Raw genomic sequence first — 19,028 nt, 5'->3', positions numbered from 1 at the left:
GCGCCCTCTAGTGAACCATTTGAGTACTGCAGGTAGAAATAGGGGCCTAGTTTTTTTGATATTAGCCAAACCTGGCGATCATTTTCTAGAGGTGGATATCCTCCCCTATAAGGAATATGACATTGACTGGAAAAATTCCTTTGAAGTTGGCGACTTTGATGTGCAACATTTACTTTATATATAGAAATTAGTAAAAAAAAATAAATAAAAATGACGCGAAGACCAAAAAAATGAGTTAGTGATATTTCACATTTATTCATCTACCATAATATCACAGACGGCATTAGATACCCCATAAACAATAGAGGGCAGCGATCCACCTCCTGGAAATCAACTGAGGCTAGCATCCATAGCAGAAGCCCACGCTGCCTCTACGGGGGGCCCGTGAGTTGGGGGGAACCCGGTGCTCGAAACCAGGCCACCTCCATGTCATCATAAACTCAGCGGTATCTGCATCCCAGGATGTGGAATGTAATGGTGGACGACAGAACGAAGGCTCCCTGAGCCACCATTCAGCCTGCACCGTCGAGTCGGGGACTCTATGTGCACTGCAGGCGCCATGACGTCTCTATGCCGCACCTGGAGTGCGGAGCCTTAGTGCTCGCACTGCACAGACCGGAGCACTGTGCCGGGGGAACGGGGTAAGGCGAGTAATGTGTTTTTTTCTTTTAATATCAGTAATTGTGGGGGCATCATTTTAAGTCAGGGGCTGTGGGAGCCATCATATTGAGCCGGGAGATGTGGGGGGCATTATATGGTGTGAGGGGCTGTGGGGGCCATCTTACTGAGTGGGGGGCTCAAAGAACGAGTGGGTGACTGTGGGGGCTCCCATACTGTGCGTGGAGCTGTGGGGGCTCTCATGCTGAGTAGTGGGCTCTGGGGACCATTATGTTGTGCAAGGGGCTGTGGAGGCCATCTTTCTGAGTGGGGGCTCCTATAACAAGAGGGTGACTGTGGGGGCTCACATACTATGTGAGGAGCTGTGGGGCTCTTATGCTGATTTGTGGGCTGTGGGGGCCATTATATTGTGTGAGGGGCTGTGGAGGCCATCTTTCTGAGTGGGGAGCTGAGGGCTCCTATAACAAGAGAGTGACTGTGGGGGCTCACATACTATGTGAGGAGCTGTGGGGCTCTTATGCTGATTTGTGGGCTGTGGGGGCCATTATATTGTGTGAGGGGCTGTGGAGGCCATCTTTCTGAGTGGGGGGCTGAGGGCTCCTATAACAAGAGGGTGACTGTGGGGGCTCACATACTATGTGAGGAGCTGTGGGGCTCTTATGCTGATTTGTGGGCTGTGGGGGCCATTATATTGTGTGAGGGGCTGTGGAGGCCATCTTTCTGAGTGGGGGGCTGAGGGCTCCTATAACAAGAGGGTGACTGTGGGGGCTCACATACTATGTGAGGAGCTGTGGGGCTCTTATGCTGATTTGTGGGCTGTGGGGGCCATTATATTGTGTGAGGGGCTGTGGAGGCCATCTTTCTGAGTGGGGGGCTGAGGGCTCCTATAACAAGAGGGTGACTGTGGGGGCTCACATACTATGTGAGGAGCTGTGGGGCTCTTATGCTGATTTGTGGGCTGTGGGGGCCATTATATTGTGTGAGGGGCTGTGGAGGCCATCTTGCTGAGTGGGATGCTCCGATACTGAGTGGGGGATTGTTGGGGCTCCCACACTGTGTGGAGCGGTGGGCCTCTTATGCTGAGTAGTGGGCAGTGGGGGCCATTATATTGTGTGAGGGGCTGTGGGAGCTCCCATACTGTATGACGGGCTGTGTTTTTTTTTGTGTGTAGGCCCGCATACTTAGTAGGGGACATCATACTGATAGACCATGATATGGAGTGTGTGTGGAGGGAACAATGGGTTATTATTCAGTTGAGGGGGCACTTTAGGGACATCATGCTGCTGGGGCATTATACTGGGTACGTGGCACTGTGGGGACATCATACTTTGCTGGAGACACTGTGGAGTCATCATACTGCATGTGTGGGATGAATCGGTGGGGAGGAGGGGAATTCACTATGGGGATACCATACTCAGTATGTGTGTGGGGGGCATTTTTGGAAGCATGATACTCTATAATGGCCATAAACGGGGTGGTCTTTTTTGGATTCTGATGAGGGGGCATCTGTAGGGATTTCCAGTAACTGATATGTCAGGCCACAATGGCATTGACCGGTCAGATCTGGACTCACTGGAACTTTTGCACATATAAAAACATTAAAATAACAGTTTTCTCCTTTTGTAATAAAAAAAACAACAACTTACTTTTCAATATGTGGCTGAATCTCCCGTAAAAGTGAAACCATTGTTGAATCTTTATTTTTCTCATAAATCAATAGAACACATGAAGATAAGAAACTATATAATACATCTTATCAGAGAAATCTGCTTCTTTCTCCTCCTGGACTCTCAAGTCTAAAGTAAAATCTGCCTTCAGTGAGCACAGACTTTCCCATCACTGAGATAAGGGATGACAGTTGGTGCTCGTGAGCATCTATGGAGAACTAGGTTTCTGCTTCTAGCTCCTCCCCTCTCCATAGAAGTGTAAAAGCACCAACTGTCATCTCCTATATGAATAATGGGAAAATCTGTCTTTACTGAATTCAGATTTTACAGAATTTATCAATGGATTGTGAGCGAATGATCAGTCCAGGAGGAGAAAGAAGCAGATTTCTCTAATAAGATATATTACAAACTTGCTTATTTTCATGTGAAGCTTTAGGACATCAACTGTGATTTCTTTTTACATAGAAGTATTCAGATATTTAGAATTGAATGGGTTGACCAGGTTTGGGGTGTTGGTTGACTGCAGACTTGTGAATCCTCAGTGTGCGCACACTGCGCACTGTCAGGACTCAATGTGACTGCAGATTTGATCCACAAGCCTGGGCAACCCCACGGTCCTCAGGTTTCCAGAAAGGTGTTGGCCTGATCCATGGCCAAGTCATCTGTAACATAGAAAGTGACTGTCTGCTCAGTGTCTGACTGAGAGATATTAGATCCACATGATGAATGTCCACCAGGGTACTTTCTTTGTAATGTCTAATTATTTGGAGCAGCTCATTATGAACTAATAGGATCCACAAAAAATATCCCCCAGATTCAGATGAGGTTTTCCTTCGCCGGACCTCCTCCTATCCGGTCTTGGCCTATAACATCTGCACCTGAGTCAGGATGGATTGTGGACTTTGCAGGCCCCTCTGGCGTTGCCACCAAACCTTGTATCCCAGCCTCATGCTCCCGCGCCCTTGTACGTAGGGCGGCGATACTGCGGGAGGCTTTGTCTTCTCCTTTTGTGAGGTTTAGCGGGTCTAATACTTTGGTTTTGATACATTGTGTGTCCTCCGATGGGTTCTCCTCTGGGGTTTTATCTATTTTACAGTCTGATTTACTCTGATCTTCTATTCGGACTGAACAATTCTGCACCCTCATTTGCCTTCTCATCTTTGCACGCCTGTTCTGAAACCAAACCTGGGGAAGGAGATGAAGATATATGTTACCTGTGAAACGTACGCTAAAGGTAATGATGTGGTGGGAGGGGAGGAGGAATTTTATTACCTCTATATTGAAAAAAAAATTAGGCAGTGCTGTATATTTCTACATTATTTACAGGGAGAAACAAGGAGGCAGTACTATCTGTATCTACATAATTGTCAGGAGGGCAGTGCTGTATATTTCTACATTATTTACAGGGAGAAACAAGGAGACAGTACTATCTGTAATCACATAATTGCTAGGAAGGCAGTGCGGTATATTTCTACATTATTTACATTAAGAAACAAGGAGGCAGTACTATCTGTATCTAAGTAATTGACTGGAAGGCAGTGCTGTATATTTCTACTTTATTTACACGGAGAAACAAGGAGGCAGTACTATCTGTATCTACATAATTGCTAGGAAGGCAGTGCTGTATATTTCTACATTATTTACAGGGAGAAACAAGGAGACAGTACTACCTGTAGCTACATAATTGACTGGAAGGCAGTGCTGTATATTTCTACATTATTTACACGGCAAAACAAGGAGGCAGTGCTATCTGTAATCACATAATTGCTAGGAAGTCAGTGTGGTATATTTCTACATTATTTACAGTAAGAAACAAGAAGGCAGTACTATCTGTATCTAAGTAATTGACAGAAAGGCAGTGCTGTATATTTCTACATTATTTACAGGGAGAAACAAGGAGGCAGTACTACCTGTAGCTACATAATTGACTGGAAGGCAGTGCTGTATATTTCTACATTATTTACACGGCAAAACAAGGAGGCAGTGCTATCTGTAATCACATAATTGCTAGGAAGGCAGTGCGGTATATTTCTACATTATTTACAGTGAGAAACAAGGAGGCAGTACTACCTGTAGCTACATAATTGACTAGAAGGCAGTGCTGTATATGTCTACATTATTTACAGGGAGAAACAAGAAGGCAGTACTATCTGTAGCCACATAATTGCCAGGAAGGCAGTGTGGTACATTTCTACATTATTTACAGTAAGAAACAAGGAGGCAGTACTACCTGTAACCACATAATTGTCAGGAAGGCAGTGCTGTTTATTTCTACATTATTTACAGGGAGAAGCAAGGAGGCAGTACTATCTGTAGCTACATAATTGCTAGGAAGGCAGTGCGGTATATTTCTACATTATTTACAGGGAGAAACAAGGAGGCAGTACTAACTGTATCTATGTAATTGACAGTAAGGCAATACAGGAAGGCCGTGTTGTTTATTTGTACATTATTTACAGGGAGAAACAAGGAGATAGTACTATCTGTATCTACATAATTGACAGCAAGGTAATGCTGTATATTTCTACATTATTTACAGCAAGCAACAAGGAGAAAGTACCGTACTACCTGTATCTACATAATTGACAGGAAGGCAGTGCAGTATATTTCTACATTATTTACAGGGAGAAACAAGGAGGCAGTACTACCTGTATCTACATAATTGCTAGGAAGGCAGTGCTGTATATTTCTACATTATTTACACGGAGAAACAAGGAGGCAGTACTATCTGTAATCACATAATTGCTAGGAAGGCAGTGCTGTATAATTCTACATTATTTACAGTGAGAAACAAGGAGGCAGTACTACCTGTAGCTACATAATTGACTGGAAGGCAGTGCTGTATATTTCTACATTATTTACAGGGAGAAACAAGGAGGCAGTACTATCTGTAATCACATAATTGCTAGGAAGGCAGTGTGGTATATTTCTACATTATTTACAGGGAGAAACAAGGAGGCAGTACTACCTGTAGCTACATAATTGACTGGAAGGCAGTGCTGTATATGTCTACATTATTTACAGGGAGAAACAAGAAGGCAGTACTATCTGTAGCCACATAATTGCCAGGAAGGCAGTGTGGTACATTTCTACATTATTTACAGTAAGAAACAAGGAGGCAGTACTACCTGTAACCACATAATTGCCAGGAAGGCAGTGATGTTTATTTCTACATTATTTACAGGGAGAAGCAAGGAGGCAGTACTATCTGTAGCTACATAATTGCTAGGAAGGCAGTGCAGTATATTTCTACATTATTTAGAGGGAGAAACAAGGAGGCAGTACTAACTATCTATGTAATTGACAGTAAGGTAATACAGGAAGGCCATGCTGTTTATTTGTACATTATTTACAGGGAGAAACAAGGAGGCAGTACTATCTGTATCTACATAATTGACAGGAAGGCAGTGCAGTATATTTCTACATTATTTACAGGGAGAAACAAGGAGGCAGTACTATCTGTATCTACATAATTGACAGGAAGGTGTTTCTGTATATTTTTACATTATTTACAAGGAGAAACAAGGAGGCCACTACTACCTGTATCTACATAATTGACAGTAAGGCAATACAGGAAGGCTGTGATGCATATTTCTACATTATTTACAGGGAGAAACAAGGAGGCAGTACTACCTGTATCTACATAATTTACAGGAAGGCAATACTTTCTGTATTGTAATGTACTAGCTACATGGATGCACAGAAAGCCATTACTATCTGTGTCTTTATCATTTACAGGCAGAAACTGGGATCAACTGCAGATAGACTATACTATCTGCCCCAGTATCCATTATAGATGGAGACAGGAAGACAGCACTATCAGTCCAGACATGATTTCCAGGGGGAGATGTGTGAAGTGCCATCTGTACTGACATCAAATACAAGGAGAGACAGGAAAGCAATACTATCTGTTCCTACATTATTTGCATAGACAAATAGAAAAAAATGCTCTCTGTTCCATGCCTATGTCATAAGGTACTAACCGTACGATCTGCCTAGATAATTTACAGGCAGCACTATCTGTGCCAATAGTTACAGGGAAAGACAGAATAGTACTGTATACCCCAATATGACCTACAGTGAGAGTCAGGAAGCCAGCACTATCAGTACCTACATCATTTATAGAGGGACACATAGTGCAACAAGTAGTCACAGGTAGTCATATATGTGCCCCATCATTTACTGGGAGAGGCAGCACTACCTGTGCCTACGTTTTGTCCCAGTATTATGCTACAAATGTGGAACATTTAGCAAATGAACACGACCAAAGTGACTGGGAAGCAGTATTATATTAGAATATTGTAAAAAGTTGGTGCAGCGGTTCACATCGGTAATGTGAAGCGTAATAAAGTATATTTCATTCTAGAAAGAGCGCCACTTTTCTCCGTAGGTGGTGACTGGTATTGCACTCCAGTTCCAGACAAGTACTAGACATAGCCAAGGACAAGACTAGAGCGGTTTCTGGGGTAAAAATAAAAAGGCCCATCAGACCCCTATTCTTACATCAGAACCCCGTTAGGTGATACGCTTTCCCAGGCTCCTGATTGGTAAATCCCCTCCTCACCTGCACTCTAGTCTCTAACAGGTCCAGTCTCAGGGCAAGCGCCTCCCTGATGAAGATGTCTGGGTAATGGTTGCTCTGGAAGACTTTTTCCAGTTCTTCAAGCTGCCAGCTGCTGTAATTAGCTCGTGATCTCCGCTGCTTTATACAATGGCTTCTTTCTAATGGGGGGAGGGAATACAAAGACTGAAGATGAAGACCCCCCCCAAAGAGATGACAAAATGAAATCCCACCCTCGGAACCTGCTGTAGACAAACTAAGTGAAGAAACCAATCACTATACACCAGAGTCAGTGCAAATTTTCCCAACCTTTAGCAGGTGAATGTACTTGAAACAACATTCTGGCCATCTGCAGTCACCACTAGAGGGAGCTACGGAGCTTTCTGCATACACCATCCACTCAGCTCCCTCTAGTGGTGGCCGCATTGCTTTTTCCCTCCGGGGAGATTTTTTTTTTTTTGTTCTTCATTAGTTTTCTTTCCTTCTTCCAAAGGCCATAACTTTTGTTTTTTACTGATTAATTTTTTTTTTATTAACAAAATTATTCACCTTATCATATAATGTACTGAAAAATGTTTCAAGGGAGGGTGAAATAGTCATAAAAAGTAAATAAAATTCCGCCATTGTTTTTTCAGTTTCATATTTACGGCATTCATTGCGCGGTAAAAAATACAGGGCAATATAATTCTCAGGTCAGTATGATCAAAGCGATACCAAACGTGTGCAGTTTTTTTTTTTTTAAGCTATTAAAAAAAGTCAACTTTATAAAAAGATAAACAAAATTTGTTTGCGTTACTGTTTTTTCAGATTTTTGACTGTTTTATTTTTTTTCTTTTAAAACTGTGTGCCGGCTTGGGGGGTGGCATTTTTTATCAATACCATTTCGGAGGAAAAACAAATGTTTTAATTGTAATTTTGAAAAAGTATAAAATAAGTAAAAAAAATAAATAAAATAAATAAATAAAATAAACTAAAAATTTTTATAGCAAATTGCTTTTTTAAGTTTTTCTTTTTACAGCATTTACCATATAAATACATTAATTTTTTATTTTGACGTAAAAATATATAAAATTTTGGAACTTTTTGGAATTGATCAATAAAAGGAGAAAAAAATTTTTTTGAAAAATTCAGTTCGTTGCATATTTAATTACCTGGCAAAGGGCAAGGTCTTGTCTGGAGCGGGAACAGCACGGCGTCCTTGGGTGTCCCAGAATGGCTGCAGGGATGGAATAGATGAAATCCAAAAATAGGAGAAGGGAAGAAAACGCGGGAAAACCTGTTGGGCAAGACATGGCTGCAGATGTGCGCCGCCAACGGCTGAGGAGCGTTCTGGTGGCCGGAACCAAACATGGTAAAGCCTATGGAGAAGGAAGGATAATAACCACACAAATACCAAAAATGCAAAACGACCAATTCGAAAATGTCTGGAATTCGAAAAAAAAAAACAAGGCTGTTTTCTGCCAAAAGCACAACACCACACCTGTCAGCTGCAATACCGCGCACATCCTGTGCGCAGGGGTGGTGCTGTCCATTGTACAAAACAGCTGCCGGCACTTGGACTGGAGTGTGCGACCGCATGTATTTCTATGCAGCTGAACGCTCCGATCTGAGTGCCGGCGGCAGTGCCGGGTATTGACGTGCGAGACTCGTCCGAGTTTCTCGCATGTGAGTATGAGCCCAAATTCATCAAAATGGAGAACGATGTTTGATAAAGGATCTTTGCCTTTGTGGCAAATTTTTTTTTCCTGCACTTTTGGTTGGAGTAAAACGTCACAACAATCCTTTCAATAAGTTTTAAAATTGACATATGATAGTCTTCAACTGTGCAAAAAAAAAAACCCTTAAAAGACTTGCCAAAATTTTGTGACATTTTGAAAAGGTCTCAATGAAATAGCCGAGAATATCTGGATAATAAAAACCGTGCCCATGATGTGAAAGGGGACACAGCCGGACCTCCAGGCAGACGCTGCTGTCTACCGGCAGGACACACGGAACCTTGAAATATATGGTGGAGCAGAGAGTCATAGGCTCCCAGCTCCTCCACTTACTCTGCCCGGTCTCCTGACTGGCTGGAACTCATGGAAGACGGCAGGAGGCACAATGGCCACCGCCGGGTCACAAACTGCAGGAAGAAGTTTTTAAATGTATCATTCAAAGAAGGACATTACATTACTATTAAAATCTTATAGAGCTGGGCATTTACTAACATATAGAGGTATATGGAGGCACAGAGGGGGTATTTATTAATATATGGAGGCATTTATCAATATATGGAGGCACAGAGGGGGTATTTATTAATATATGGGGCATAAAGATGGCATTAAGTCATATTTGGGGGAGCACTGAAACGGCATTATTGCTATATTGAGGCACAAAGGGGGCTAGTGATGCAGAAAGGGGGCACTGAAAGGTATATTTTTTTTGTGGACGTTACTTATGCAGACCCTATACAGGGTCATCTGGGCAGGAGGCGGCAGACAGGTCCAAAAGTTGCCATGGGGCCCCACAGGGATTTAATATATATATATTCAAACAATGTGAAAAACCTATAGCCAGCTCACCATAAAGGAGTTCCTCTTGATGCAGTGATCGGTGTTCACCCTATACTTTGCACGGATCCAGGCAGGGAGTATGCCCCAACAAATAGAAATATGAGGAAATTGGGATCCAGCAAAAGGATGAAAGTTCACCAAATTTGTAAAAACTTCTTCTTTATTAATCCATTATGTCATAAAAAATATAAGGAACTCCAATAAATTAATAGCATTCCAGCAAGGAACATGCTATTAATTGATTGGAGTTCCTTATATTTTTTATGACATAATGGATTAATAAAGAAGAAGTTTTTACAAATCTGGTGAACTTTCATCCTTTTGCTGGATCCCAATTTCTATATATATATATATATGTATATATATATATATATATATATATATACATACATACATACACACACAGTATATATGTACACACACTAGATGGTGGCCCGATTATAACGCATCGGGTATTCTAGAATATATATGTAGTTTATTTAAAGGGAATCTGTCAGCCCATTTTTGCCCCATAAGCTGGGGCCACCGCCATCAGGGGCTTATCTACAACATTCTGTAATGCATTCTGTAATGCTGTAGATAAGCCCCCGATGAAACCTGAAAAATAAGAAAAACACGTCAGATTATACTCACCGGGGGGCGGGGGCGGTGGGTGTCGCGGTCCGGTCCAGTGCCTATCGTCATACGATGTCCTCCTTCGGCTCCTGCGCACGCGTACTTTATCGGCCCTGTTGAGGGCAGAGTAGAGTACTGCAGTGCGCAGGCGCTGGGAAAGGTCAGAGAAGTCCGGCGCCTGCGCACTGTAGTACTCTGCTCTGCCCTCAACAGGGTCGATAAAGTACGCGTGCGCAGGAGCCGAGGGAGAAGCAAGGAGGAGGACGTCATCAGATGAAGATTAGAGGCGCCGGACGGGATGGTGACACACATCAGACCAGACCGAACGCCGGGTGAGCATAATCTAACTCTTTTTTATCTTTCTGGTTTCCTTGGAGGTGGGAAGGCAGAGGCAGGTCCTGGCGGCGATCTGGCGGACAATTGGCGGCCGGACTGCGCCTGTAGCTGATTGGTTGAGGCCGGCCGCGACCAATCAGCGACGCGGGATTTCCGTTACAAACAGACAGACAGAATTAGACGATTATATAGTAGAAAATATTACACACAGCTCTGGCAAAAATTAAGAGACCACTGCACAGTTTTATAAAAATCAGCTTCTCGCCATGTCTGACAGCCATTCCATTCCAGTGTCAGTTGAATTCCAACGAGAGTACACCTCATTCTACTTAATGTGCTTCTGATTAGGTGATCACCTGAACCAAATCTTATTTAACGAAGGAAAGTATAAAAACCCTGCTGTGGTGTTCACAATCCTCTTACAATAGAACAAGCTGGATGGCAAAACAAGTGCTAGTAATATCCCAAAAGTAATAAGAATGAAAAAATACTTTTTAACTGTCAAAGGCGTTGAAAAGAAAAGTCTTGAGTGAGGAAAAGAAGGGCTCAATTCTGGCTTTCCTAGCAGAGTGATACAGTGAGCATCATGTTGCCTCCATCCTTAAAATTTCTAAGTCGGCAGCCCATTACAATAAAGTCAAGCAGCAGAAATTAGGGACAACGAAGCTACAGATCGGCAGAACAAACGACTCTCCACTGACCATCATCTTATTCAAATGTCACTCAGCAACCGCAGGATGACATCAAGTGACCTACAAAAGGAATGGCAAATGGCAGCTGGAGCGAAGTGCATGGCAAGAACAGTTCAGAACAGGCTCCTAGGGGCAGGGCTCAATTCATGTAAACCTAGAAAAAAGCCTTTCATCAATGAGAAGCAAAGGATAGCCACGCTGAAGTTTGCCAAAGACCATAAGGATTGGACCATAGAGGACTGAAGTAAGGTAATCTTCTCTGATGACTCTAATTTTCAGCTTTGCACAACACCTGGTCTAATGGATAGACGGAGACCTGGAGAGGTGTACAAGCCACAGTGTCTTGCATCCACTGTGAAATTTGGTGGAGGATCCGTGAGGATCTGGGGATGCTTAAGCAAGGCTGGAATTGGGCAGGTTAATCTTTGCGAAGGATGTATGAATCAAGCCACATACAAGGTTATCCTGGAAGAACAGTTGATTCCTTCTGCTCAGGCAATGTTCCCCAACTCAGAGCACTGGTTTTTCCAGCAGGACAATGCGCCATACCACACAACTAGGTCAATCAATGTGTGGATGAAGGACCACCACATCAAATCCCTGTCATGGCCAGCCCAATTTCCAGACCTGAACCCCATTGAAGACCTCTGGAATGTAATCAAGAGGAAGATGGATAGTCACAAGCCATCAAAGAACTGCTTAAAATTTGTACCAGGAGTGGCATCAGGTCACCCAAAAGCAGTGTGAAAGACTGGTGGAAAGCATGCCAAGACGCATGAAAGCTGTGATTAACCCCTTAGTGACGGAGCCAAATTTTTGAAATCTGACCAGTGTCACTTTATGTGGTAATAACTCCGGAACGCTTCAACAAATCCCAGTGATTTTCAGATTGTTTTTTCGTGACACATTATACTTTATGATAATGGTAAATTTAGGTCAATATGTTTTGTTTTTATTTATAAAAAATATCAGAAATTTGAGAAAAATGATAAAAAATTAGCAATTTTCAAACTTTGAATGATTATCCCTTTAATCCAGATAGTCATACCACAGAAAAACATTCATAAATAACATTTTCCTCATGTCTGATTTACATCAGCATCATCTGTAAAATGTTATTTTATTTTGTTAGCATTTTAAGAGGTTTAAAAATGGAGCAGTAGTTTTTCATTTTATCAAGGAAATTTACAAAATTTATTTTTTTAGTGACCTATCCAGGTTTGAAGGGACTTTGGGGGTCTTATATATTGGAAAACCCCCAAAAGTGACACCATTTTAAAAACAGCACCCCCTGACATATGGAAAACTGCAGTCAGGTAGTTTATTAACCCTTCAGGTGATTTTCAGGAATTAATGCAAAGTGACATGACAGAAATGAAAATGTGTCTTTTTACCACCTAAATGCCACTAACTTCTGAACAGGTTACAACAGCCGTTAGACTCTAAGGCCGCTATTTGGGCATGAATTGCCATGGTAAACATCAGGACCACACAATCAAGATCTCAGGGTGCCGATGAGGATAAAGAGGAAGCCCCCCACTCTGTTAACCATTTATATGATGTTGTCACTATTGACAGCAGCATCTAAGGGGTTAAAAAGATTTGTACGGTGCAAACACTGATCGTGGCTGATGCAACAAGTTGCCAGCTATAGTGTACAGCCAACAGCTGCTGGATTGTCACCTGTATGGGGAGGCTATTCTCTTATATCTCACGTCAGTTAGAAGACGTATTGGCGGTCATTAAGGGGTGAACAATCATGGTTATTCCACAAAATATTGATTTCTGAACTCTTCCTGAGTTAAATCATTAGTATTGTTGTTTCTAAATGATTATGAACTTGTTTTCTTAGCATTATTCAAGGTCTGCAAGCACTGCATTTTTTTGTTATTTTGACCATTTCTTTTTCTAAAAATAAATACAAAATTTATTCCCTGGAATTCGGAGACATGTTGTCAGTAGTTTATAGAATAAAAGAGCAATTTACATTTTATTCAAAAATCTACCTATAAAGAGAAAAATCAGACAAACTGAACATTTTGCAGTGGTCTCTTAATTTTTGCCAGTGCTGTATATATAGCACAGAATGTGGCACAAAGTAAAATCTAAATCACAGTCACAAGTCAGAAGTAGGTGGTCGCTGACTGGATGTAAGGAGGGTCTTCTGTCATAAACTTCTGCAGACCTGAAATCTAGAAGAACTTTCACTCACCTGTGGGACTCAGGATTGTATGATCCTTCCAGGATATTCTGTAGATCCTCCCGCTGTGCAGAAAGTCATGTTTAGTGGGAGATCCCCAGAGGACGGCACCTGATGCAGGTGTGAACTCCGGCCACAGCCCGATACCTGGACTATTCCTTCCCGGGAACTGTATCTCCTCAGTCATTCACTGGCAAGAAAGAAGCTATTTCTCCAAAACTTCAAAGAGGCTCTTCAGTCAATTAGAGGGAAGTGTGATTGAGAAGCCAGATTATATTACTAAGCAAATATTCCTCCTTAATGCATCTGCAGCGCTGACCCAGAAACAAGCTGTCAGTGGGCAGGCGAGCCCAGCATCATGGATCCATCCCGCCACCTGCAGCACATCTACAATGTTTATTAATATATATATATATATATATATATACACTAACAAAAGACAGTCTGAAAAATCCTCTGAGTTTCATCTAGAGAATTTTTGTTCTAATTTTGTATCAGATCTTACATCCATATCACATCCACGTACGATCCGTTTTCATCCAACCACATTAAAACACGTACGTGATCACATACAATTTCATATGTTCAGGATACAAATGTATCGGTAAAGATCCGTATGGGATCAGATTTTTATTCTTACGCACCCACGGATTTGAATGGGTGCGTCTCATCCGAGATTCTCATGGAGGTAGCGTGCTACCAGTGTTTTTCTCACAGACACTCTGACCAAGAAAAAAAATTGTTCATGTGGACAGCCCCATTATGTGGGTCACTGTGCTGTCTGATCAAAAATGGAAGTCACAGGTCTGATTTATACGTTCGTTGGCATGAGCCCTAAGAGAAACTTGATTTTTCATATACAGCAGGAAAGTGCATTGTCTGCAGATCGGTGGTGTTCCGGGTCCTGAGACCCCCATCGATCGCATAATCGACCCCCATTCCCCGAGAAGGGTGCAGACAGGACTCGGACCCCCCACAATTTAAGTGCCTGCTAAATCCAAGCCAAAAAAAGTGTCTAAAAACGCTGTGTGAACATACCCCAAAAATGTCCATACCCTTTAGAGCAAGGTTGGCTGAACCCACCGATTTCAGCGGGAGAGGACGACTGTCGACGACATGGATTTATGCCTTGTTGATGTGGTGTGGTACATTTCACTGCCCGATCCTTTCGTTTTCAGTGGAGAGGTGCATTATTATACCTATTCAATCCGTACTTGTCACAACCCAAAGATGAATGCAGGAAAAAAGCTCATTATTTCAATCTCTGTCATTAAACGCAAGGCGTCGCGTTGTATGTGGAGTCTAATCTGTGGACGGCGCGGTATAGAGAATAAGAGGATGAGAAGAATTATATCAGTTTGCTGGAAAGGATTCAATATAACTGGCATTTCTCATTGAAATCCCTGATATTTGAATGTATAGACGTCCAGTGGTCGGTCCTACTAGTGATTGACATCTCTTCAGTCATGCAGGAAAAACTATCATGGAATAGGACCACCCACTGGAATCATTACCATACAAACGCCGGGGATTTCATTGAATGAAATACAAGTTTTACTGAAACAATTCCTACAAAAATGTCTATAAATCGGATCGGCTCCTCCTGCTCTATAATATTCTGCCTGCAGGTCAGGGAACATTTTCAACATGACATGCAACCTATAAGCCAGAAAAATCCAGACATTACATAATGTCCCATAACAAGATAACAGACCCCAACTTGTCCGACAATGTGTGCAACCCCCCCATCATCAGTCTACAGAGATCAATCTGTCGTCAGCCCACATGGACCAGCATGACTCCTTGAAAAAAGGGTTGGTCAGGTAAAAAAAAAAAAAAATGAGTAGTACCGAGTCGGTAATTCTCATCACTAGAGAGTGCATATATCTCCAGCCTTCAATACATGGCGACTCAGCTGTCAACTACAACTCCGGTTTCGCCACCAAATAAAGACCCATGTCCCATGTCACTTGTAGGACTTAATAAGGAGAATATTTAATGGGGTTGTCCACCTTTTGGGGCAAAGATTTTGCCCCATTTGACTTCCAGTCTCTGTGTGTTACACTGTCTATGGCTGGCTGCAGAATGAGTTAACAGAGAATCAGTCAGTGCGCTATAATGGTCGAGTAAGACCTTTAACGTTTTCATATGTGGGTTGTGTGATGGCTTATTTTTTGCGTCCCGCTCTGACGTCTTTAATTGATACCATTTTGGGGTAGATACGTTTTGATCGCCCGTTATTGCATTTTATTGCAATGCTGCGGCGTCCAATAAAACATAATTCTCGCGTTTCGATTTTGTTCTCGTTACGCCATTTACCGATCGGATTATTTTATATTTTGATAGCTCTGGCGTTTCTGAATTCAGCGATACCGAATATGGGTATTTTTTTTTTAATTTGCGTCAAAAGGGGGTGATTTGAACTTGGGGTGGGGTGATGTCCCCCAAAATGGCGCTCAGGTTAATAATTAATGGATGCTGTAAAAAAAACGGATTGTACACGGATGACAAGCGAGAGGAAAAAAAAAAGTCTTCCTACTTTTCTGGATGAAATTATTAACTTTTTTTTTCTATAGGGCGGGGCTCACACCACTGTAAGGGCTCATTCAGACGTCCGATGTCTGCGTATGAGCGCAAATCTGTTGATTTCATGGGTAGCGCTTGTACCTGTGATGGTCTGAGGAAGAAGTCGGACATGTGAATGGCCCTCGTAGACCAAGAGGTCTGCGGAAAATTTTTGGAGGCAAGTCAGGTTTTGATCCAAGAGTCGGATCAAATTCGGCAATGCAAGTCTGCCTCCATGAAAAAAAAAAAAAACGTATCGCACTCGGATGATATCCAGAGAACATAAAGCAATGCGGTTATAAAAAGCAAAAAAAGCAGAATAAATGAATATAGGACTCTTCTACTGCGCTAACACATGGAGAAAAAGAAATAAGGTACGCTCCTGTGCCAGGATTACCGCCGGAGGAGCTTTGAAGTCAGATCACTTTCTCAAAGAAGAGAAAATTCCTTCCGCCTAGAACTCGGCGGAAAGCGTGACAATCCGCATCACTTCTATACAGCACTCACCTGCATGAGTCACATTACCAGCCGTTCACCCAGAACTGCCCGGAATAACGCCGCCCCTCAGGACACTGTCCCAGACTGAATTGTATACATACGCTATATTACATGAGTATTTTTTTTTTTTTAGCGGCAGCTAATGTAATTCTAGGTGAAAATCCGCACATAAAACTCAATTGATGTTAGAACTTTTTTTTTTGCAATATTTTAGTGCAAAAAAGAAAAAAAAAAAGTTCTTGGATCACCTGTAGGATCCAGAAGCTCACCATAAAGTCTAGATGAATTCCTTGAGTGGTGTAGTTTCCAAAATGGGGTCACTTGTGAGGGTTTCTGCTGTTTTGGGGGGCTTAGGCTAGTTTCACACTAGTGCTTTTGAGCGCAGCGACGGCCTGCGCACGGCCACCTCTAAGCCCCGCCCCCTGCCGCGCCTCCGCCGGTAGCTCCGCCTACCGGCGCATGACGCTGCATGCGTCCTGCGTCCCCTATCTTTATCACTGGGGGCGCAGGCCGTGCGCAGTATGCGTTTGGCGGCGCATGCGTCCTTTTGACGGTGCGCCGACCTGCGCCAAACGCAACCTGCTGCAGTTTGGTTGCGCTCGGCGCACCGTCAAAAAGGCGCATGCGCCGCCAAACGCATACTGCGCATGGCCTGCGCCCCCAGTGATAAAGATAGGGGACGCAGGACGCATCCAGCGTCATGCGCCGGTAGGCAGATCTACCGGAGGAGGCGCGGCAGGGGGGCGGGGCTTAGCGGCGGCCGTGCGCAGGCCGTCACTGTGCTCAAAAGCGCTAGTGTGAAACTAGTCTTAAAGGGATCGAAAACGCAACATGGAGTCTGGAATCTTTTCTCAGCCATATTTGCGCTCCAAAAGACAAAATTGCGTAGTGCTCCTTACCTTACGGCATCATTCATAAATCCGTATTTTTCATCAGGATTAAGTATGTCAACTTCAAATAACTTCAAAAGTTATGCGGACTATAACCCATAAGTTTATTAAATTACACAAAAAAATGAAAAATTGCTGCCAAATATTTTAAGTGTAACCGTCATTATAATTTGTATTAAATAGTACATACGGAAATCAGCAATGTTATAATACATCTTATCAGTGAAATCTGCTTCTTTCTCCTCCTGGACTGATCATTCCCAAGTTGCTGTTAAAATCTGTATTCGGTGAAGACTCATTTTTCCCATTACGGAGATAGGAGATGACAGTTGGTGCTCATAAAGCTCTATGGAGAGAGAGGAGCTAGCGGAATACATAGACATTCTGCTGCAAGTTCTCCTGAAACCACAGTTGCAGTCCTCCATAGAACTTTATGAGCACCAACTGCAGTCTTTTTTTTCAGTAATGAGAAAGTGTGTTGTCACTGAAGATACAGTTCACCTATAAATTAGGAATATTAAGAATGAATGAATGAATGAATCAGCCCAGGAGATAAAAAGGAGATTTTTGTGTTCTCACCGTAAAATCTCTCTCTCTTAGCCTCTAATTGGGGGACACATAACCATGGGTGTTATGCTGCTGTCCACTAGGAGGCGACACTATGCATAATCTGAAAAAGATTAACTTTGGCTCCTCCTCTGCAGTATACACCCCTGGACGGCGTCAGCCTTCTCCAGTTTTGTGCAAAAGCATTAGGAGGAACATAACAGAAACAACATAACCATGCCTGCATGAAGGCTACTATGCACGAGCTCAAGAACAATATGAGAACTCAACCGTAACAACGGCCCGTAAGGGCAACAGGGTGGGAGCTGTGTCCCCCAATTAGAGGCTAAGAGAAAGAGATTTTACGGTGAGTACACAAAAATCTCCTTTACTCTGTCGCCTCATTGGGGGACACAGAACCATGGGACGTCCCAAAGCAGTCCCTGGGTGGGAAGCAATGGACGAATATTGTGCTGACAGGTCCCTAAACTAGGGCCACTACCGTCTGCAGAACCCGTCTACCCAGGCTCGCGTCCGCTGAGGACTGGGTATGAACTCTGTAGTGTTTCGTAAACGTGTGTAGGCTAGTCCAAGTGGCTGCCTTGCACACTTGTGCCGAAGCCTGGTGCCGCATGGCCCAGGAGGCCCCTACCGCCCGCGTAGAGTGTGCCGTGATACCGGCCGGACAAGGAGAATTGGTAAGACGGTAAGCCTCTTGTATGGTGGACTTGATCCACCTGGCAAGGGTAGCTTTGGAAGCCGGCAGACCTTTGCGAACACCTTCCGGAAGAAGGAAAAGGGAGTCAGACTTCCGGAAGGGTGCAGTCCTAGACACATATATACGCAATGCCCTGACGAGGTCAAGCGTATGCAGAGCCTTCTCCACTCTATGAACCGGAACCGGGCAAAGGGATGGCAGTGAAATTTCCTCATTGAGGTGGAAGTTGGACACAACCTTCGGAAGGAAGGACGGGACTGTATGGAGAACCACCTTGTCCTGGTGAAAAGCCAGGAAGGGCCGTCTGCAGGAGAGTGCTGACAGCTCAGACACCCTGCATAGCGAGGTGATTGCCACCAGAAAGACCACCTTCTGTGATAGAAGGCGGAGTGGGACTTCCTTAAGGGGTTCGAAAGGTGGTGCCTGCAATGCTGTCAGGACCAGGTTGAGGTCCCACGTTTCCAGTGGACGTCTGTAGGGGGGAACCAATCGGGAAACCCCCTGGAGAAAAGTCCTTACTTGCGGCTTGTTAGCAGTGTGTCTTTGAAAAAGCACTGAGAGCGCTGACAC

The 19,028-nt window shown here is 43.3% G+C and overlaps 1 protein-coding gene across 1 annotated transcript in view; it reads right to left on the bottom strand.

The window, feature by feature from the left end:
* Positions 1–231: 231 nt before the first annotated feature.
* Positions 232–19,028, bottom strand: part of LOC141058961 (uncharacterized) — a 29,688-nt gene continuing 10,891 nt past the window's right edge. Inside the window, exons 2-4 of the mRNA XM_073555175.1 lie at positions 7,998–8,204; positions 6,850–7,007; positions 232–3,470 (exon numbers count right to left, since the gene is read on the bottom strand). Coding sequence (XP_073411276.1) covers positions 3,102–3,470; positions 6,850–7,007; positions 7,998–8,196 — 726 coding nt within the window. The 5' untranslated portion in view covers positions 8,197–8,204 and the 3' untranslated portion in view covers positions 232–3,101. The remainder of the gene's footprint in view (positions 3,471–6,849; positions 7,008–7,997; positions 8,205–19,028) is intronic.

The sequence above is a fragment of the Dendrobates tinctorius genome, unplaced genomic scaffold, assembly GCF_039654945.1.
Source record: "Dendrobates tinctorius isolate UK_male_01 unplaced genomic scaffold, ASM3965494v1 ptg000222l, whole genome shotgun sequence".
NCBI classification, from domain to species: domain Eukaryota; kingdom Metazoa; phylum Chordata; class Amphibia; order Anura; family Dendrobatidae; genus Dendrobates; species Dendrobates tinctorius.
The sequence above is the reverse complement of the archived record's forward strand: the minus strand, read 5'-3'. Positions and strand labels throughout refer to the sequence as shown.